This window comes from Oncorhynchus mykiss, chromosome 6, assembly GCF_013265735.2.
Source record: "Oncorhynchus mykiss isolate Arlee chromosome 6, USDA_OmykA_1.1, whole genome shotgun sequence".
Taxonomy (NCBI): Eukaryota; Metazoa; Chordata; class Actinopteri; order Salmoniformes; family Salmonidae; genus Oncorhynchus; species Oncorhynchus mykiss.
The window spans coordinates 97,368,118-97,386,875 of NC_048570.1; the positions used below are offsets into that span (position 1 = coordinate 97,368,118).

General features: G+C 50.0%; 1 protein-coding gene across 1 annotated transcript in view; it reads left to right on the forward strand.

The window, feature by feature from the left end:
* The first annotated feature begins 1,593 nt into the window (after positions 1–1,593).
* LOC110516620 (FH1/FH2 domain-containing protein 1) overlaps positions 1,594–18,758 on the forward strand; it is a 160,194-nt gene continuing 143,029 nt past the window's right edge. Inside the window, 3 exon segments of the mRNA XM_036981678.1 lie at positions 1,594–2,008; positions 2,010–2,090; positions 12,693–12,799. Coding sequence (XP_036837573.1) covers positions 1,925–2,008; positions 2,010–2,090; positions 12,693–12,799 — 272 coding nt within the window. The 5' untranslated portion in view covers positions 1,594–1,924.

Here is an 18,758-nt window from a genome sequence, read left to right on the forward strand (position 1 = left end):
GCAGCCCTAGGACAAGTGAACCTGGAATGCAGCCCTAGGACAAGTGAACCTGGAATGCAGCCCTAGGACAAGTGAACCTGGAATGCAGCCCTAGGACAAGTGAACCTGGAATGCAGCCCTAGGACAAGTGCCCTGGAATGCAGCCCTAGGACAAGTGAACCTGGAATGCAGCCCTAGGACAAGTGAACCTGGAATGCAGCCCTAGGACAAGTCAACTGGAACAAAGTCTCGTTGTTATCCGGTAAATATTGTAAATCTACTGAGGTGAAAGAAGTATCATACGAACAACCTACCCTGTAAAGACATTTATTATACACAGATTTAAAATATCTATTGATAACACGTGTGTATTTTGTGGTTGTGACCCAGAACTGGGACTCTTCTTATATCAGTGTGAGTCAGAAGATGTTGGAGTGAGTCAGATGATGTTGGAGTGAGTCAGATGATGTTGGAGTGAGTCATATGATGTTGGAGTGAGTCAGAAGATGTTGGAGTGAGTAAGAAGATGTTAGAGTAAGTTCAAAGATGTTGGAGTGAGGAGTGAGTCAGAAGAAGTTGGAGTGAGTTAGAAGATGTTGGAGTGAGTCAGAAGATGTTGGAGTGAGTCAGATGATGTTGGAGTGAGGAGTGAGTCAGATGATGTTGGAGTGAGTCATATGATGTTGGAGTGAGTCAGAAGATGTTGGAGTGAGTAAGAAGATGTTAGAGTAAGTTCAAAGATGTTGGAGTGAGGAGTGAGTCAGAAGAAGTTGGAGTGAGTCAGAAGATGTTGGAGTGAGGAGTGAGTCAGAAGATATTGGAGTGAGTCAGAAGATGTTGGAGTGAGTTCGAAGATGTTGGAGTGAGTCAGAAAATGTTGGAGTGAGTCAGAAGATATTGGAGTGAGTTAGAAGATATTGGAGTGAGTCAGAAGATGTTGGAGTGAGTCAGAAGATGTTATTTGAAAATAAACGACTATTAATGTTAATCTGAGAGACTGTTATTATGTGTTATTGTGATCCAAATGATACGGACCCTGATATGACTTACATTGTTAATGTGTTTATCTTTCATGGAAGATTCTTCATCCATAAAACGAAGTGGACGGAGAACAAACCCCTCTTCACATTATTTAAGATATAATTTAAATATTATTTAGAAATGATCAGTAAATCTAAAAAACAAAAAAGCAATACACACCATAAAACATCTTAACAAATTGAAAATGTCTCTCGATATGTAAAACCCCCGTCTGTCAGGTTTATGTACTCTGGTTTGTATATTTCTGTTTTTGTATTTGTTGTGTTCATAAAAGATGTCAAATAAAATATGAAGGCCGACAGGGCAGATTAAATGTCCACTTTCCAGTCAATCCAGCAGAGAGCGCTCTATCATTGTCAATGTTTATCCTAATTACTTGGGAACGGATCTAACGTTCACAGTCTTAATTGGCGGGTGTCAATTAACAAATGAGCAAAAAACATTAGCATACCTAATTAGACTATCAATACTCGATTCCTCAGTTAATATTAGGCTTCGCCCAGCATTTTTTTTCCCCTCCCAAGTGTTTAGTTAGTTTACGTTTTCCGCCGAACTAGCAGTTTGAATCGTCTCAGTTTAACTGCTGTACCAGCTGTAGCTCTGTCTATTTCCATCTCATGAGTCACTCATTCTCAACTTCCAGCAGCAGTTCCAACCCCTCACACTCCGCTTCCTGATACCTGACGTCACACGGTCACCGCAAGGGGTTGTCCGCTGGTGTGTTCTGTACAGCAACAGTTTCCCTTTTAACACGGAGAGAAAGAGCGTCAAGCGGGGAAGCGTTTTTTTCCTTCTTTATTTTAAAATGGAAGTTTAGGACAAGGGGAATATATCCGCAGGGCCACAGCTCTACACCGCGACTGACAGCAGAGAAACGTTATCCCCAGCCGGCTGAGGAAAAGCCATGGCCATTATAACCTGCCGAGTGCAGTATTTGGAGGACTCGGACCCTTTCGTCTGTACCAACTTCCCGGAGCCACGGAGACCGCCCGCCCTATGATCTGGACGAAAACATCGTCTTGATTGAGCAGATAGCCGGGGTTCACAAACTCCTGGAGGCACCGCTGAAGGTAAGTTTTTTAAATTGGACAGCCTTATCGTCTTTCTAAAATAACTTGGTGCGTTCGGATAATATGCTGAAAGCCACCAGCAGCCGACCTACACAGGTGTGATCCCCCATGGTGATTGACTGGCTGACGTCCATGGTCATGTCATCCACACGACGGGGTATCCTTGTCAAAAGGAGCCTACCGGTACTTGATTGACAGTCCAGTTGTTGCATATTTCAAAAAGAAGGTAGCCTTTATAAATGAATAACTTACCTCGGGAAAGTTATCTAAACTTGAACATGCAGGTGAATAGATAGTTGATCAAGGACTGTTTCATTATCTAGATTGCTGAAGTTTGTTGAGTAAAACATATTTAGCTAAAATACAAATGTTGATTTAACCCCTCTTTGTTAACCCAACCCCCATCCAACCCCTCTGTGTTAACCCCCTTCCAACCCCTCTGTGTTAACCCCCTTCCAACCCCTCTGTGTTAACCCCCTTCCAACCCCTCTGTGTTAACCCCCTTCCAACCCCTCTGTGTTAACCCCCTTCCAACCCCTCTGTGTTAACCCCCTTCCAACCCCTCTGTGTTAACCCCCTTCCAACCCCTCTGTGTTAACCCCCTTCCAACGCCTCTGTGTTAACCCCCTTCCAACCCCTCTGTGTTAACCCAACCCCTCCAACCCCTCTGTGTTAACCCAACCCCTCTGTGTTAACCCCCTTCCAACCCCTCTGTGTTAACCCCCTTCCAACCCCTCTGTGTTAACCCAACCCCTCCAACCCCTCTGTGTTAACCCAACCCCTCTGTGTTAACCCAACCCCTCCAACCCCTCTGTGTTAACCCAACCCCTCCAACCCCTCTGTGTTAACCCAACCCCTCCAACCCCTCTGTGTTAACCCAACCCCTCTGTGTTAACCCCCTTCCAACCCCTCTGTGTTAACCCAACCCCTCCAACCCCTCTGTGTTAACCCAACCCCTCTGTGTTAACCCCCTTCCAACCCCTCTGTGTTAACCCCCTTCCAACCCCTCTGTGTTAACCCAACCCCTCCAACCCCTCTGTGTTAACCCAACCCCTCTGTGTTAACCCAACCCCTCTGTGTTAACCCAACCCCTCCAACCCCTCTGTGTTAACCCAACCCCTCTGTGTTAACCCAACCCCTCTGTGTTAACCCCCTTCCAACCCCTCTGTGTTAACCCAACCCCTCCAACCCCTCTGTGTTAACCCAACCCCTCTGTGTTAACCCCCTTCCAACCCCTCTGTGTTAACCCCCTTCCAACCCCTCTGTGTTAACCCAACCCCTCCAACCCCTCTGTGTTAACCCAACCCCTCTGTGTTAACCCAACCCCTCCAACCCCTCTGTGTTAACCCAACCCCTCCAACCCCTCTGTGTTAACCCAACCCCTCCAACCCCTCTGTGTTAACCCAACCCCTCTGTGTTAACCCCCTTCCAACCCCTCTGTGTTAACCCAACCCCTCCAACCCCTCTGTGTTAACCCAACCCCTCTGTGTTAACCCCCTTCCAACCCCTCTGTGTTAACCCCCTTCCAACCCCTCTGTGTTAACCCAACCCCTCCAACCCCTCTGTGTTAACCCAACCCCTCTGTGTTAACCCAACCCCTCCAACCCCTCTGTGTTAACCCAACCCCTCCAACCCCTCTGTGTTAACCCAACCCCTCCAACCCCTCTGTGTTAACCCAACCCCTCTGTGTTAACCCAACCCCTCTGTGTTAACCCAACCCCTCTGTGTTAACCCAACCCCTCTGTGTTAACCCAACCCCTCTGTGTTAACCCAACCCCTCTGTGTTAACCCAACCCCTCTGTGTTAACCCCCTTCCAACCCCTCTGTGTTAACCCCCTTCCAACCCCTCTGTTAACCCTACCCCCTTTCAACCCCTCTGTGTTAACCCCCTTCCAACCCCTCTGTGTTAACACTAACCCCCTTCCAACCCCTCTGTGTTAACCCCCCTCCAACCCCTCACAACCCTGTATTTCTCCTCGGTGCATGATTAAAAACTAGAGACTACTTGTCTCCTTTTAAAAACATTCCTTTACAAATCTGCCTAATCACTCCCTTGCCCCGGGGTGAGTCCCGCCAGCTCCCAAATGGCACCCTATTCCCTTTATAGTGCTCTACCCTAAGGGCTCTTGGTCAACAATAGTGCACTAGGTAGGGAATAGGGTGCCATGTGGGATGTAAACAGATACTTCCCGGGCTGTTAGAGAGATAGCATGGAAATGTCCATAATGTCTAAACCTGTCTTGTATCAGATTAATGAGTCTTAACAGTTATTTCAGCGTTGTAAGGACTAAACAATGATGGTTTTTTTTTGTTGCTCTGTTCCTTATAGTTTGTTTTTGTTGTGGGAATTGTGTTTTTATTATCTCAACATAATAATAACATAATAACCTGAATGTTTTTTTTCCCCTCTGTTCTTCGTTTTAGTTTGTTAGTATATTATGGGAAAGTGTTTTCTATTACTGTCGGTGTTTTGATACCCCCTGACCCCCCCCCCCCCTCTCTTCCTCCCTGGATCAGTCGGTGTTTTGATACCCTCTGACCCCCCAGTCGGTGTTTTGACCCCCCCTCTCTTCCTCTCTGGATGTCAGTTTAGTCTAAGTGGAGTTAATACCCAAGGAAAGGGTGGGATCTGTAAACACGATACGCTGCAGATACCAGCCCTGTATGTACCAGTCTGGTACCAGCCCTATATGCACCAGCCCTATATGCACCAGTCTGGTACCAGCCCTATATGCACCAGCCCTATATGCACCAGTCTGGTACCAGCCCTATATGCACCAGCCCTATATGCACCAGCCCTATATGCACCAGCCTGGCACCAGCCCTGTATGTACCAGCCCTATATGCCCCAGTCTGGTACCAGCCCTATATGCACCAGCCATATATGCACCAGCCCTATATGCACCAGCCCTATATGCACCAGCCTGGTACCAGCCCTATATGCACCAGCCTGGTACCAGCCCTGTGTGCACCAGCCCTGTATGCACCAGCCCTGTATGCACCAGCCCGGCACCAGCCCTATATGCACCATCCCTATATGCACCAGTCTGGTACCAGCCCTGTATGCACCAGCCCTATATGCACCAGTCTGGTACCAGCCCTATATGCACCAGCCATATATGCACCAGTCCTATATGCACCAGTCTGGTACCAGCCCTATATGTACCAGCCCTATATGCACCAGTCTGGTACCAGCCCTATATGTACCAGCCATATATGTACCAGCCCTATATGCACCAGTCGGGTACCAGCCCTATATGTACCAGTCTGGTACCGGCTCTTTGCTATGAGACTCGAAATTGATCTCAGGTGCTTCCTGTTTCCATTGATCATCCTTAAGATGTTTCTACAACTTGATTGGAGTCCACCTGTGGTAAATTCAATTGATTGGACATGATTTGGCAAGGCACACACCTGTCTATATAAGGTCCCACAGTTGACTGTTCATGTCAGAGCAAAAACCAATCCATGAGGTCGAAGGAATTGTCCGTAGAGCTCCGAGACAGCATTGTGTCGAGGCACAGATCTGGGGAAGGGTACCAAAACATTTCTGCAGCATTGGCGGTCCTCAAGAACACAGTGTCCTCCATCATTCTGAAATGGAAGAAGTTTGGAACCACCAAGACTCTTCCTAGAGCTTGGCCACCCAGCCAAACTGAGTAATCAGGGAAGAAGGGCCTTGGTCAGGGAGGTGACCAAGAACCGGATGGTCACTTTGACAGAGCTCCAGAGTTCCTCTGTGGAGATAGGAGAACCTTCTAGAAGGATAACCATCTCTGCAGCACTCCACCAACCAGGCCTTTATGGTAGAGTGGCCAGACGGAAGCCACTCCTCAGTAAAATGCCCATGACAGCCCACTTTGAATTTTCTAAAAGGCACCTAAAGACTCTCAGACCACGAGAAACAAGATTCTCTGGTCTGATGAAACCAAGATTGAACCCTTTGGCCTGAATGCCAAGTGTCACATCTGGAGGAAACCTGGCACCATCCCCACGGTGAAGCATGGTGGTGGCATCATGCTGTGGTGATGTTTTTCAGCTGCAAGAACTGGAAGACTAGTCAGGATCGAGGGAAATATGAACGGACCAAACTACAGAGAACCTGCTCCAGAACGTTCAGGACCTCAGACGAGGTCAAAGGTTCACCTTCCAACAGGACAACGACGCTAAGCGCAAAGCCAAGACAACGCAGGAGTGACTTTGGGACAAATCTCTGAATGTGCTTGAGTGGCCCAGCCAGAGCCCGGACTCATTGTACCTAAACTATATGTGTAAACATGTATACGCAGGGCCCAGCTGTCAGAGACCTTGGTCTCGGTCTGTGTTCCTTGTTGAAATAAAGGTATAATATTTGAACCCGATCTAACATCTCTGGGGAGACCTGTGCAGCGACGCTCCCCCATCCAACCTGACAGAGCTTGAGAGGATCTGCTGAGAAGAATAGGAGAAACTCTCCAAACACAGGTGTGCCAAGCTTGTAGCGTCATACCCAAGAAGACTTGAGTCTGTAATCGCTGCCAAAGGTGCTTCAACAAAGTACTGAGTAAAGGGTCTGAATACTTAAATGTGATGTTTTGTATTTTTAGTAAATTAGCTAAACTTTCTAAATGTATTTTGGCTTTGTAATTATGGGGTATTGTGATGTCATTATGGGGCATTGTGATGTCATTATGGGGTATTGTGTATAGATTGGGGGGGGGGGGGGGGGGGCGATTGAATCATTTTTAGAATAAGGCTGTAACGTAACAATGTGGAAAAAGTGAAGGGGTCTGAATTCTTTCTGAATGCACTGTAGTGCACTAACTTTACAGACGTATTGCACTATATAGGGAGTAGGTTGCTATTTGGGACACAACAAGGCATGGGAAGCCACAGGCACTACTGGAATAGTGTGGATGGTATTATAATAGTGTAATATACTCTGGTGAGATCAGGTATTAGAATGCTGTTTCCTCCTAGTTCTAGTCTGGTCCCAGATCAGGTATTAGAATGCTGCTTCCTCCTAGTTCTAGTCTAGTCCCAGATCAGGTATTAGAATGCTGCTTCCTCCTAGTTCTAGTCTGGTCCCAGATCAGGTATTAGAATGCTGCTTCCTCCTAGTTCTAGTCTGGTCCCAGATCAGGTATTATAATAATGCTGCTTCCTCCTAGTTCTAGTCTGGTCCCAGATCAGGTATTAGAATGCTGCTTCCTCCTAGTTCTAGTCTGGTCCCAGATCAGGTATTAGAATGCTGCTTCCTCCTAGTTCTAGTCTGGTCCCAGATCAGGTATTAGAATGCTGCTTCCTCCTAGTTCTAGTCTGGTCCCAGATCAGGTATTAGAATGCTGCTTCCTCCTAGTTCGAGTCTGGTCCCAGATCAGGTATTATAATAATGCTGCTTCCTCCTAGTTCTAGTCTGGTCCCAGATCAGGTATTAGAATGCTGCTTCCTCCTAGTTCTAGTCTGGTCCCAGATCAGGTATTAGAATGCTGCTTCCTCCTAGTTCTAGTCTGGTCCCAGATCAGGTATTAGAATGCTGCTTCCTCCTAGTTCTAGTCTAGTCCCAGATCAGGTATTAGAATGCTGCTTCCTCCTAGTTCTAGTCTGGTCCCAGATCAGGTATTAGAATGCTGCTTCCTCCTAGTTCTAGTCTGGTCCCAGATCAGGTATTAGAATGCTGCTTCCTCCTAGTTCTAGTCTGGTCCCAGATCAGGTATTAGAATGCTGCTTCCTCCTAGTTCTAGTCTGGTCCCAGATCAGGTATTAGAATGCTGCTTCCTCCTAGTTCTAGTCTGGTCCCAGATCAGGTATTAGAATGCTGCTTCCTCCTAGTTCGAGTCTGGTCCCGGATCAGGTATTATAATAATGCTGCTTCCTCCTAGTTCTAGTCTGGTCCCAGATCAGGTATTAGAATGCTGCTTCCTCCTAGTTCTAGCCTGGTCCCAGATCAGGTATTAGAATGCTGCTTCCTCCTAGTTCTAGTCTGGTCCCAGATCAGGTATTAGAATGCTGCTTCCTCCTAGTTCTAGTCTGGTCCCAGATCAGGTATTAGAATGCTGCTTCCTCCTAGTTCTAGTCTGGTCCCAGATCAGGTATTAGAATGCTGCTTCCTCCTAGTTCTAGTCTGGTCCCAGATCAGGTATTAGAATGCTGCTTCCTCCTAGTTCTAGTCTGGTCCCAGATCAGGTATTAGAATGCTGCTTCCTCCTAGTTCTAGTCTGGTCCCAGATCAGGTATTAGAATGCTGCTTCCTCCTAGTTCTAGTCTGGTCCCAGATCAGGTATTATAATGCTGCTTCCTCCTAGTTCTAGTCTGGTCCCAGATCAGGTATTAGAATGCTGCTTCCTCCTAGTTCTAGTCTGGTCCCAGATCAGGTATTAGAATGCTGCTTCCTCCTAGTTCTAGCCTGGTCCCAGATCAGGTATTAGAATGCTGCTTCCTCCTAGTTCTAGTCTGGTCCCAGATCAGGTATTAGAATGCTGCTTCCTCCTAGTTCTAGTCTGGTCCCAGATCAGGTATTAGAATGCTGCTTCCTCCTAGTTCTAGTCTGGTCCCAGATCAGGTATTATAATGCTGCTTCCTCCTAGTTCTAGTCTGGTCCCAGGTCAGGTATTAGAATGCTGCTTCCTCCTAGTTCTAGTCTGGTCCCAGATCAGGTATTAGAATGCTGCTTCCTCCTAGTTCTAGTCTGGTCCCGGATCAGGTATTAGAATGCTGCTTCCTCCTAGTTCTAGTCTGGTCCCGGATCAGGTATTAGAATGCTGCTTCCTCCTAGTTCTAGTCTGGTCCCGGATCAGGTATTAGAATGCTGCTTCCTCCTAGTTCTAGTCTGGTCCCAGATCAGGTATTAGAATGCTGCTTCCTCCTAGTTCTAGCCTGGTCCCAGATCAGGTTGTACTCTTGCGAACTCCGTTACTGGCATTGATGTAACAGTTGCTGATGGAGTTGACAGAGCAGAAACAGACCCGGGCTAGCTTCCTCCCTCCTCAAGCTGAAGGAGTTCAGATAGCAGAAACCGACCCAGGCTAGCTTCTTCCCTCCTCAAGCTGAAGGAGCAGAAACAGACCCAGGCTAGCTTCCTCCCCTCCTCAAGCTGAAGGAGCAGAAACAGACCCAGGCTAGCTTCCTCCCCTCCTCAAGCTGAAGGAGCAGAAACAGACCCAGGCTAGCTTCCTCCCCCCTCAAGCTGAAGGAGCAGAAACAGACCCAGGCTAGCTTCCTCCCCCCTCAAGCTGAAGGAGCAGAAACAGACCCAGGCTAGCTTCCTCCCCCCTCAAGCTGAAGGAGCAGAAACATACCCAGCCTAGCTTCCTCCCCTCCTCAAGCTGAAGGAGCAGAAACAGACCCAGGCTAGCTTCCTCCCCCCTCAAGCTGAAGGAGCAGAAACAGACCCAGGCTAGCTTCCTCCCCCCTCAAGCTGAAGGAGCAGAAACAGACCCAGGCTAGCTTCCTCCCCCCCTAAAGTTGAAGGAGCAGAAACAGACCCAGGCTAGCTTCCTCCCTCCTCAAGCTGAAGGAGCAGAAACAGACCCAGGCTAGATTCCTCCCCCCTCAAGCTGAAGGAGCAGAAACAGACCCAGGCTAGCTTCTTCCCTCCTCAAGCTGAAGGAGCAGAAACAGACCCAGGCTAGATTCCTCCCCCCTCAAGCTGAAGGAGCAGAAACAGACCCAGGCTAGCTTCCTCCCTCCTCAAGCTGAAGGAGCAGAAACAGACCCAGGTTAGCTTCCTCCCTCCTCAAGCTGAAGGAGCAGAAACAGACCCAGGCTAGCTTCCTCCCCCCTCAAGCTGAAGGAGCAGAAACAGACCCAGGCTAGATTCCTCCCCCCTCAAGCTGAAGGAGCAGAAACAGACCCAGGCTAGCTTCCTCCCTCCTCAAGCTGAAGGAGCAGAAACAGACCCAGGCTAGCTTCGTCCCCTCCTCAAGCTGAAGGAGCAGAACCAGACCCAGGTTAGCTTCCTCCCTCCTCAAGCTGAAGGAGCAGAAACAGACCCAGGCTAGCTTCCTCCCTCCTCAAGCTGAAGGAGCAGAAACAGACCCAGGCTAGATTCCACCCCCCTCAAGCTGAAGGAGCAGAAACAGACCCAGGCTAGCTTCCTCCCTCCTCAAGCTGAAGGAGCAGAAACAGACCCAGGCTAGCTTCGTCCCCTCCTCAAGCTGAAGGAGCAGAAACAGACCCAGGCTAGCTTCCTCCCCTCTCAAGCTGAAGGAGCAGAAACAGACCCAGGCTAGCTTCCTCCCACCTCAAGCTGAAGGAGCAGAAACAGACCCAGGCTAGCTTCCTCCCACCTCAAGCTGAAGGAGCAGAAACAGACCCAGGCTAGCTTCCTCCCCTCCTCAAGCTGAAGGAGCAGAAACAGACCCAGGTTAGCTTCCTCCCTCCTCAAGCTGAAGGAGCAGAAACAGACCCAGGCTAGCTTCCTCCCTCCTCAAGCTGAAGGAGTTGAGAGAGCAGAAACTGACCCAGGCTAGCTTCCTCCCTCCTCAAGCTGAAGGAGTTGAGAGAGCAGAAACAGACCCAGGCTAGCTTCCTCCCCCCCTCATACATGGTGCTTACTGGAGCTCAGTTCCTTCTGCAGTGTTTGGATACCTGGTTAATTGTGGTATGCTTGATTTGTATTTGTTTTCTTCCTTTGGTTGGCATTGTTGTCATTCTGTCAAGATAATCTGGATTGGTTGGTATTTAAAGGTTGTGAGGCTGTTAGGCTGCGTACTTTAATGTGATCATGTCTGTGGAATGTATGTAACCTACTGTACCTGTCAAAAGTTTAGACACCTACTCATTCCAGGGTTCTAGAACACCTACTCATTCCAGGGTTCTAGAACACCTACTCATTCCAGGGTTCTAGAACACCTACTCATTCCAGGGTTCTTCTTTATTTCTACTATTTTCTACATTGTAGAATAATAGTGAAGACATCAAAACTTTGAAATAACACATATGGAATCATGTAGTAACCAAAAAAGTGTTAAACAAATCAAAATATTTTATGTAAGAGATTCTTCAAAGTATCTACCATTTGCCTTTGCCCACTCTTGGCATTCTCTTAACCAGCTTCACCTGGAATGTTTTTCCAACACTCTTGATGGAGTTTCCACATATGCTGATTACTTGTTGGCTGCTTTTCCTTCACTCTGTGTTCCAACTCATCCCAAACCATCTCAATTGGGTTGAGGTCAGTTGATTTGTGGAGGCCAGGTCATCTGTTGCAGCACAAATATGGTGTAATGCTGCAGAAATCTGTGGTAGCCATGCTGGTTAAGTGTGCCTTGAATTCTCAATAAATCACAGACAGTGTCACCAGCAAAGCACCATCACACCTCCTCCTCCATGCTTCACGGTGGGAACCACACACCACTTCCTCCATGCTTCACGGTGGGAACCACACACCTCCTCCTCCATGCTTCACGGTGGGAACCACACACCACCTTCTCCATGCTTCACGGTGGGAACCACACACCACCTTCTCCATGCTTCACGGTGGGAACCACACACCTCCTCCTGGGTCTGGGGACCCATGTCAAATCTTTTCAGTCTCCTGAAGGGTCTAATGCACATTGGTGGTGGTTCTTGGCCCAAGCAAGTCTGTTCTTCTTATTGGTGTCCTTTAGTAGTGGGTTTCTCTGCAGTAATTCAACCATGAAGGCCTGATTCACACAGTCTATAGAAAGCAGGTGGCCTATGCCTGTATATTCCATAGAAAGTGAAGGCCTGATTCACACAGTCTGTAGAAAGCAGGTAGCCTATGCCTGTATATTCCATAGAAAGTGAAGGCCTGATTCACACAGTCTGTAGAAAGCAGGTAGCCTATGCCTGTATATTCCATAGAAAGTGAAGGCCTGATTCACACAGTCTGTAGAAAGCAGGTAGCCTATGCCTGTATATTCCATAGAAAGTGAAAGGCTGTTGTATCCTGACTCAGAACAACAGCTCAGGAGGGGGGGGCGGCTCAGGAACAATGCCTGTGTAATCAAGCTGATGACATCATCAATGCTAGACATAGAGAGTATTTATTCTAACCTCAGAAAGAGTCCGCCTTCCCTCTAATTCAATGTCAGAACAATGATACCAATGATAAGATATCAAAAAAGCCTCCCTTGTGGCGCAGTGGTCTAAGGCACTGCATCGCATCGCTAGCTTTGCCACTAGAGATTTTGGGTTCGAGTCCAGGCTCTGTCGCAGCCGGCCGCGACCGGGAGACCCACCGGGCGGTGCAAGCGTCGTCCGGGTTAGGGGAGGGTTTGACCGGCAGGGATGTTCTTGTCTCATCGCTCACTAGCGACTCCTGTGGCGGGCCGGGTGTAGTGCACGCTGAGCAGGTTGCCAGGTGTACGGTTGTTTCCTCCGACACATTGGTGCGGCTGGGTTAAAATGGGCATTGTGTCAAGAAGCAGTGCGGTTGGGTTGTATTTCGGGAGGACGCACGGCTCTCGATCTTCTCCTGAGTCCTTACGGGAGTTGCAGCGATGAGACAAAACTAATTACCAATTGGAGGTTAAAAAAAACCAAGTAATAAAATATGAAAATAAAGTTTGTCCTTTTTTGTTTCTCCTCTGTTGTTGACTAATGTTGACTGTGTTTATACCTGTTTGTGTAAATATGGCTGTCTTTGTTCCGCCCCAGTTGGAGGAGTGTGCTCTGCAGATGGCCCCCAATGGGAACTACCTGGACCTTGACCTGTCTCTGGGGGAACAGAAAGATGATGTGGAACAGCTCTATGACGACGTGGGGTAAGGACACCTCTCCTCCTCTCCCTTCCTCCTTCTGGTTTACCTTTCCTTCACTGAGCTCCTCCTCTCCCTTCCTCCTTCCTGTTTACCTTTCCTTCACTGAGCTCCTCCTCTCCCTTCCTCCTTCTGGTTTACCTGTCCTTCACTGATCTCCTCCTCTCCCTTCCTCCTTCTGGTTTACCTTTCCTTCACTGATCTCCTTCTCTCCTTTCCTTCTCTCCTCTCTTTGACCTTTCCTTCACTGATCTCCTTCTTTCCTCTCCTTCTCTCCTCTCTTTGACCTTTCCTTCACTGAGCTCCTTCTCTCCTTTCCTTCTCTCCTTTTCGTACACACTCACATGTAAACGCATACCTTTTTTTCTGGCAGCTCAGACAGGAAACAGGAAACCCCTGTCACACAGTTCTACAGCAACACAACACAGTCAGGGTGTCAGTCATGTAGGGAAACAGGAAACCCCTGTCACACAGTTCTACAGCAACACAACACAGTCAGGGTGTCAGTCATGTAGGGAAACAGGAAACCCCTGTCACACAGTTCTACAGCAACACAACACAGTCAGGGTGTCAGTCATGTAGGGAAACAGGAAACCCCTGTCACACAGTTCTACAGCAACACAACACAGTCAGGGTGTCAGTCATGTAGGGAAACAGGAAACCCCTGTCACACAGTTCTACAGCAACACAACACGAAGACACAGTCAGGGTGTCAGTCATGTAGGGAAACCCTTGTCACTTCTTTCATTCAGGGTGAACTATGAGTTCATCGGCAACATGAAGACACAGTCAGGGTGTTTCAGGGTGAACTATGAGTTCTACAGCAACATGACAGGGTCAGGGTTCCTAGTCGTTGATGCTACAGTATCTCTGTCTGTCTTCTGTCCAAGCTGAGTTTCCAGCTGAGTTTAACAGGCCATGTCCATGTTGCAAGATGAAGTGAGTCATTTTACTGAGATAGGAAATGTCACTGACTGGAGAGATGCCACGTAGGAGTTAGGTAGAGAGAGGGACTTTACTGATGAAGACATTGTGTTAGTTTTAGGTGTGAAATGCAGAATGATTGGACCAGTTCCTGTCCAAGTTGTCTTTCTACTGTGCTTCAGTAGTAATCCAGCTTTCTATCCACCAGTCTCCTTCTCTGTGTAGGGCATTCTAGAGCTGTGTAGGGCATTCTAGAGCTGTGTAGGACATTCTAGAGCTGTGTAGGACATTCTAGAGCATTCTAGAGTAGTGTAGAACATTCTAGAGAAATGTAGAACAGTGGTTCCCAACTTTTTCTGGTTACTGTGCCACCAACTGCATTTCGCTCTGCCCTGAATTACCCCTCGTGTATTTTACCAGTAGGCCTTTGGTCTCGCGAGTCTTCTCAAGTACCCCCCTGAGGATAGGCCAAGTACCCCCCTGAGGATAGGCCAAGTACCCCCCTGAGGATAGGCCAAGTACCCCCCTGAGGATAGGCCAAGTACCCCCCTGAGGATAGGCCAAGTACCCCCCTGAGGATAGGCCAAGTACCCCCCTGAGGATAGGCCAAGTACCCCCTCGGAGGATAGGCCAAGTACCCCCTCGGAGGATAGGCCAAGTACCCCCTCGGAGGATAGGCCAAGTACCCCCTCGGAGGATAGGCCAAGTACCCCCTCGGAGGATAGGCCAAGTACCCCCTCGGAGGATAGGCCAAGTACCCCCTCGGAGGATAGGCCAAGTACCCCCCGGAGGATAGGCCAAGTACCCCCCCGAGGATAGGCCAAGTACCCCCCCCCCCTTCCCGAGGATAGGCCAAGTACCCCCCCCCCCCCCCCCCTTCCTGAGGATAGGCCAAGTACCCCCCTGAGGATAGGCCAAGTACCCCCCTGAGGATAGGCCAAGTACACCCTGAGGATAGGCCAAGTACCCCCCTGAGGATAGGCCAAGTACCCCCCTGAGGATAGGCCAAGTACCCCCCTGAGGATAGGCCAAGTACCCCCTCGGAGGATAGGCCAAGTACCCCCTCGGAGGATAGGCCAAGTACCCCCTCGGAGGATAGGCCAAGTACCCCCCCGAGGATAGGCCAAGTACCCCCCCCCCCCTCCTGAGGATAGGCCAAGTACCCCCCCCCCCCCCCTGAGGATAGGCCAAGTATCCCCCTGAGGATAGGCCAAGTACCCCCCCGGAGGATAGGCCAAGTACCCCCCCGGAGGATAGGCCAAGTACCCCCCGAGGATAGGCCAAGTACCCCCCCGAGGATAGGCCAAGTACCCCCTCCTGAGGATAGGCCAAGTACCCCCTCCTGAGGATAGGCCAAGTACCCCCTCCGGAGGATAGGCCAAGTACCCCCTCCGGAGGATAGGCCAAGTACCCCCCCGAGGATAGGCCAAGTACCCCCCCCCCCCCCTCCTGAGGATAGGCCAAGTACCCCCCCCCCCCCCCCCCCCCTGAGGATAGGCCAAGTACCCCCCCCCCCCTGAGGATAGGCCAAGTACCCCCCCCCCCCCCTGAGGATAGGCCAAGTACCCCCCCCCCCCTGAGGATAGGCCAAGTACCCCCCCCCCCCCCCTGAGGATAGGCCAAGTACCCCCCCCCCCCCTGAGGATAGGCCAAGTACCCCCCCCGGAGGATAGGCCAAGTACCCTCCGGAGGATAGGCCAAGTACCCCCCCGAGGATAGGCCAAGTACCCCCCCCCCCCCCCCCCCCCCCCCCCTTCCTGAGGATAGGCCAAGTACCCCCCCCTGAGGATAGGCCAAGTATCCCCCTGAGGATAGGCCAAGTACCCCCTCGGAGGATAGGCCAAGTACCCCCTCGGAGGATAGGCCAAGTACCCCCTCGGAGGATAGGCCAAGTACCCCCCCGAGGATAGGCCAAGTACCCCCCCCCCCCCCCCCCCCCCCCCCCCCCCCCCCCTTCCTGAGGATAGGCCAAGTACCCCCCCCCTGAGGATAGGCCAAGTACCCCCCCCTGAGGATAGGCCAAGTATCCCCAGGGGTCATAGTATCCCTAGTTGGGACTCATTGGTGTTGAGCATGGAGCTGTGAGGAGAGATGCTGGGTGTCTCATGGAGCTGTGAGGAGAGATGCTGGGTAACACGGTGTTCTGCTGTGCTTCAGTCTGTCTCTGTTGCTCATGTCCAGGCGGGTGTGTCAGTCATCATGTCCCTGTGATCTCTTGCCACTCTCCTCACATCTCAATCAGCTAGAGGAAACGCAGAGGGAGAAGGAAGGGGCAGAAACACACACATACACGCAGACAGACGTATGGCCACGTGAAAACACACACACACACTCCACCAGCTAGTTGCTCGAGTGGAAAGGTGTCAAGTTCCAACAGACAACAGTATTATTGTTAATGACAAGCTAGTCCTCTTTAAACTCACAGGATGAAAATAGAGTTTGGGGGGGAAGTGTGAAAAATACCTTTCTAGAACACAGATAGATGTGATTACTACATAGAACCATTCTAGAGGACTAAAGACCTTTCTAGAAGACAGATGTGATTACTACACAGAACCATTCTGGAGGACTAAAGACCTTTCTAGAAGACAGGAAGGTGTGATTAGTACACAGAACCAGTCTGGAGGATTAAAGAGACTGGGGGACATAGGAGTCTGTCAGTGGGTTGATACGGGGGACATACGAGACTGGGGGACCTACGAGTCTGTCAGTGGGATGAGACTGGGGGACATACGAGACTGTCAGTGGGTTGATACGGGGGGACCTACGAGTCTGTCAGTGGGATGAGACTGGGGGACATACGAGTCTGTCGGTGGGTTGGTACTGGGGGACATACAAGTCTGTCGGTGGGTTGAGACTGGGGGACATACGAGACTGTCAGTGGGTTGATACGGGGGGACCTACGAGTCTGTCAGTGGGTTGAGACTGGGGGACATACGAGTCTGTCGGTGGGTTGGTACTGGGGGACATACGAGTCTGTCGGTGGGTTGGTACTGGGGGACATACGAGTCTGTCGGTGGGTTGAGACTGGGGGACATACGAGTCTGTCGGTGGGTTGAGACTGGGGGACATACGAGTCTGTCGGTGGGTTGGTACTGGGGGACATACGAGTCTGTCGGTGGGTTGGTACTGGGGGACATACGAGTCTGTCGGTGGGTTGGTACTCATACAAAACGTTTCCTCCTCCGTATTCATATAGAAATCAAGTACGTTTCTCCCCAGAACAGACTGTGATTGTCTTACTGCAACTAGCGCTGTTTATCATCTATGGGCCCCATTCATTAACTTGTGCCTGAATCTGATTTGAATCTGATTTGACCTCACAAAGCCTTCTGTCTTTCCTCTCTAGTTCACATGACGTTGCCTGCATCCCACATAGCACCCTCTTCTCTATACAGAACACTACCTTTCGCTAGAGCCCTATGGGAATAAGGTGCTATTTGGGATGTAATCAAAGAGGTGTTTTGTCCCGCTGTTCCCTGTGACGGTGACTTTCTCTCGCCCCTCCGCAAGAGGCGGGGCCCGGATCATTCATATCCACGTCACCTCAGTCTAGAAGCAGCAGCTACATCCTTTCAGTCTAGAAGCAGCAGCTACATCCCCTCAGTCTAGAAGCAGCAGCTACATCCCCTCAGTCTAGAAGCAGCAGCTACATCCCCTCAGTCTAGAAGCAGCAGCAGCAGCTACATCCCCTCAGTCTAGAAGCAGCAGCAGCTACATCCCCTCAGTCTAGAAGCAGCAGCAGCTACATCCCCTCAGTCTAGAAGCAGCAGCTACATCACCTCAGTCTAGAAGCAGCAGCAGCTACATCCCCTCAGTCTAGAAGCAGCAGCAGCTACATCCCCTCAGTCTAGAAGCAGCAGCAGCAGCTACATCACCTCAGTCTAGAAGCAGCAGCAGCAGCTACATCCCCTCAGTGTAGAAGCAGCAGCAGCTACATCCCCTCAGTCTAGAAGCAGCAGCTACATCCCCTCAGTCTAGAAGCAGCAGCAGCTACATCACCTCAGTCTAGAAGCAGCAGCAGCTACATCACCTCAGTCTAGAAGAAGCAGCAGCTACATCACCTCAGTCTAGAAGCAGCAGCAGCTACATCACCTCAGTCTAGAAGCAGCAGCAGCTACATCCCCTCAGTCTAGAAGCAGCAGCTACATCACCTCAGTCTAGAAGCAGCAGCAGCTACATCACCTCAGTCTAGAAGAAGCAGCAGCTACATCACCTCAGTCTAGAAGCAGCAGCAGCTACATCACCTCAGTCTAGAAGCAGCAGCAGCTACATCACCTCAGTCTAGAAGAAGCAGCAGCGACATCCCCTATGTCTAGAAGCAGCAGCAGCTACATCACCTCAGTCTAGAAGCAGCAGCAGCTACATCACCTCAGTCTAGAAGCAGCAGCAGCAGCTACATCACCTCAGTCTAGAAGCAGCAGCAGCTACATCCCCTCAGTCTAGAAGCAGCAGCAGCTACATCACCTCAGTCTAGAAGCAGCAGCTACATCACCTCAGTCTAGAAGCAGCAGCTACATCACCTCAGTCTAGAATAGCAGCTACATCACCTCAGTCTAGAAGCAGCAGCTACATCACCTCAGTCTAGAAGCAGCAGCTACATCACCTCAGTCTAGAAGCAGCAGCAGCTACATCACCTCAGTCTAGAAGCAGCAGCAGCTACATCCCCTCAGTCTAGAAGCAGCAGCAGCAGCTACATCACCTCAGTCTAGAAGCAGCAGCAGCTACATCACCTCAGTCTAGAAGCAGCAGCAGCAGCTACATCACCTCAGTCTAGAAGCAGCAGCTACATCACCTCAGTCTAGAAGCAGCAGCAGCAGCTACATCACCTCAGTCTAGAAGCAGCAGCAGCTACATCACCTCAGTCTAGAAGCAGCAGCAGCTACATCACCTCAGTCTAGAAGCAGCAGCAGCTACATCACCTCAGTCTAGAAGCAGCAGCAGCTACATCACCTCAGTCTAGAAGCAGCAGCAGCAGCTACATCACCTCAGTCTAGAAGCAGCAGCAGCAGCTACATCACCTCAGTCTAGAAGCAGCAGC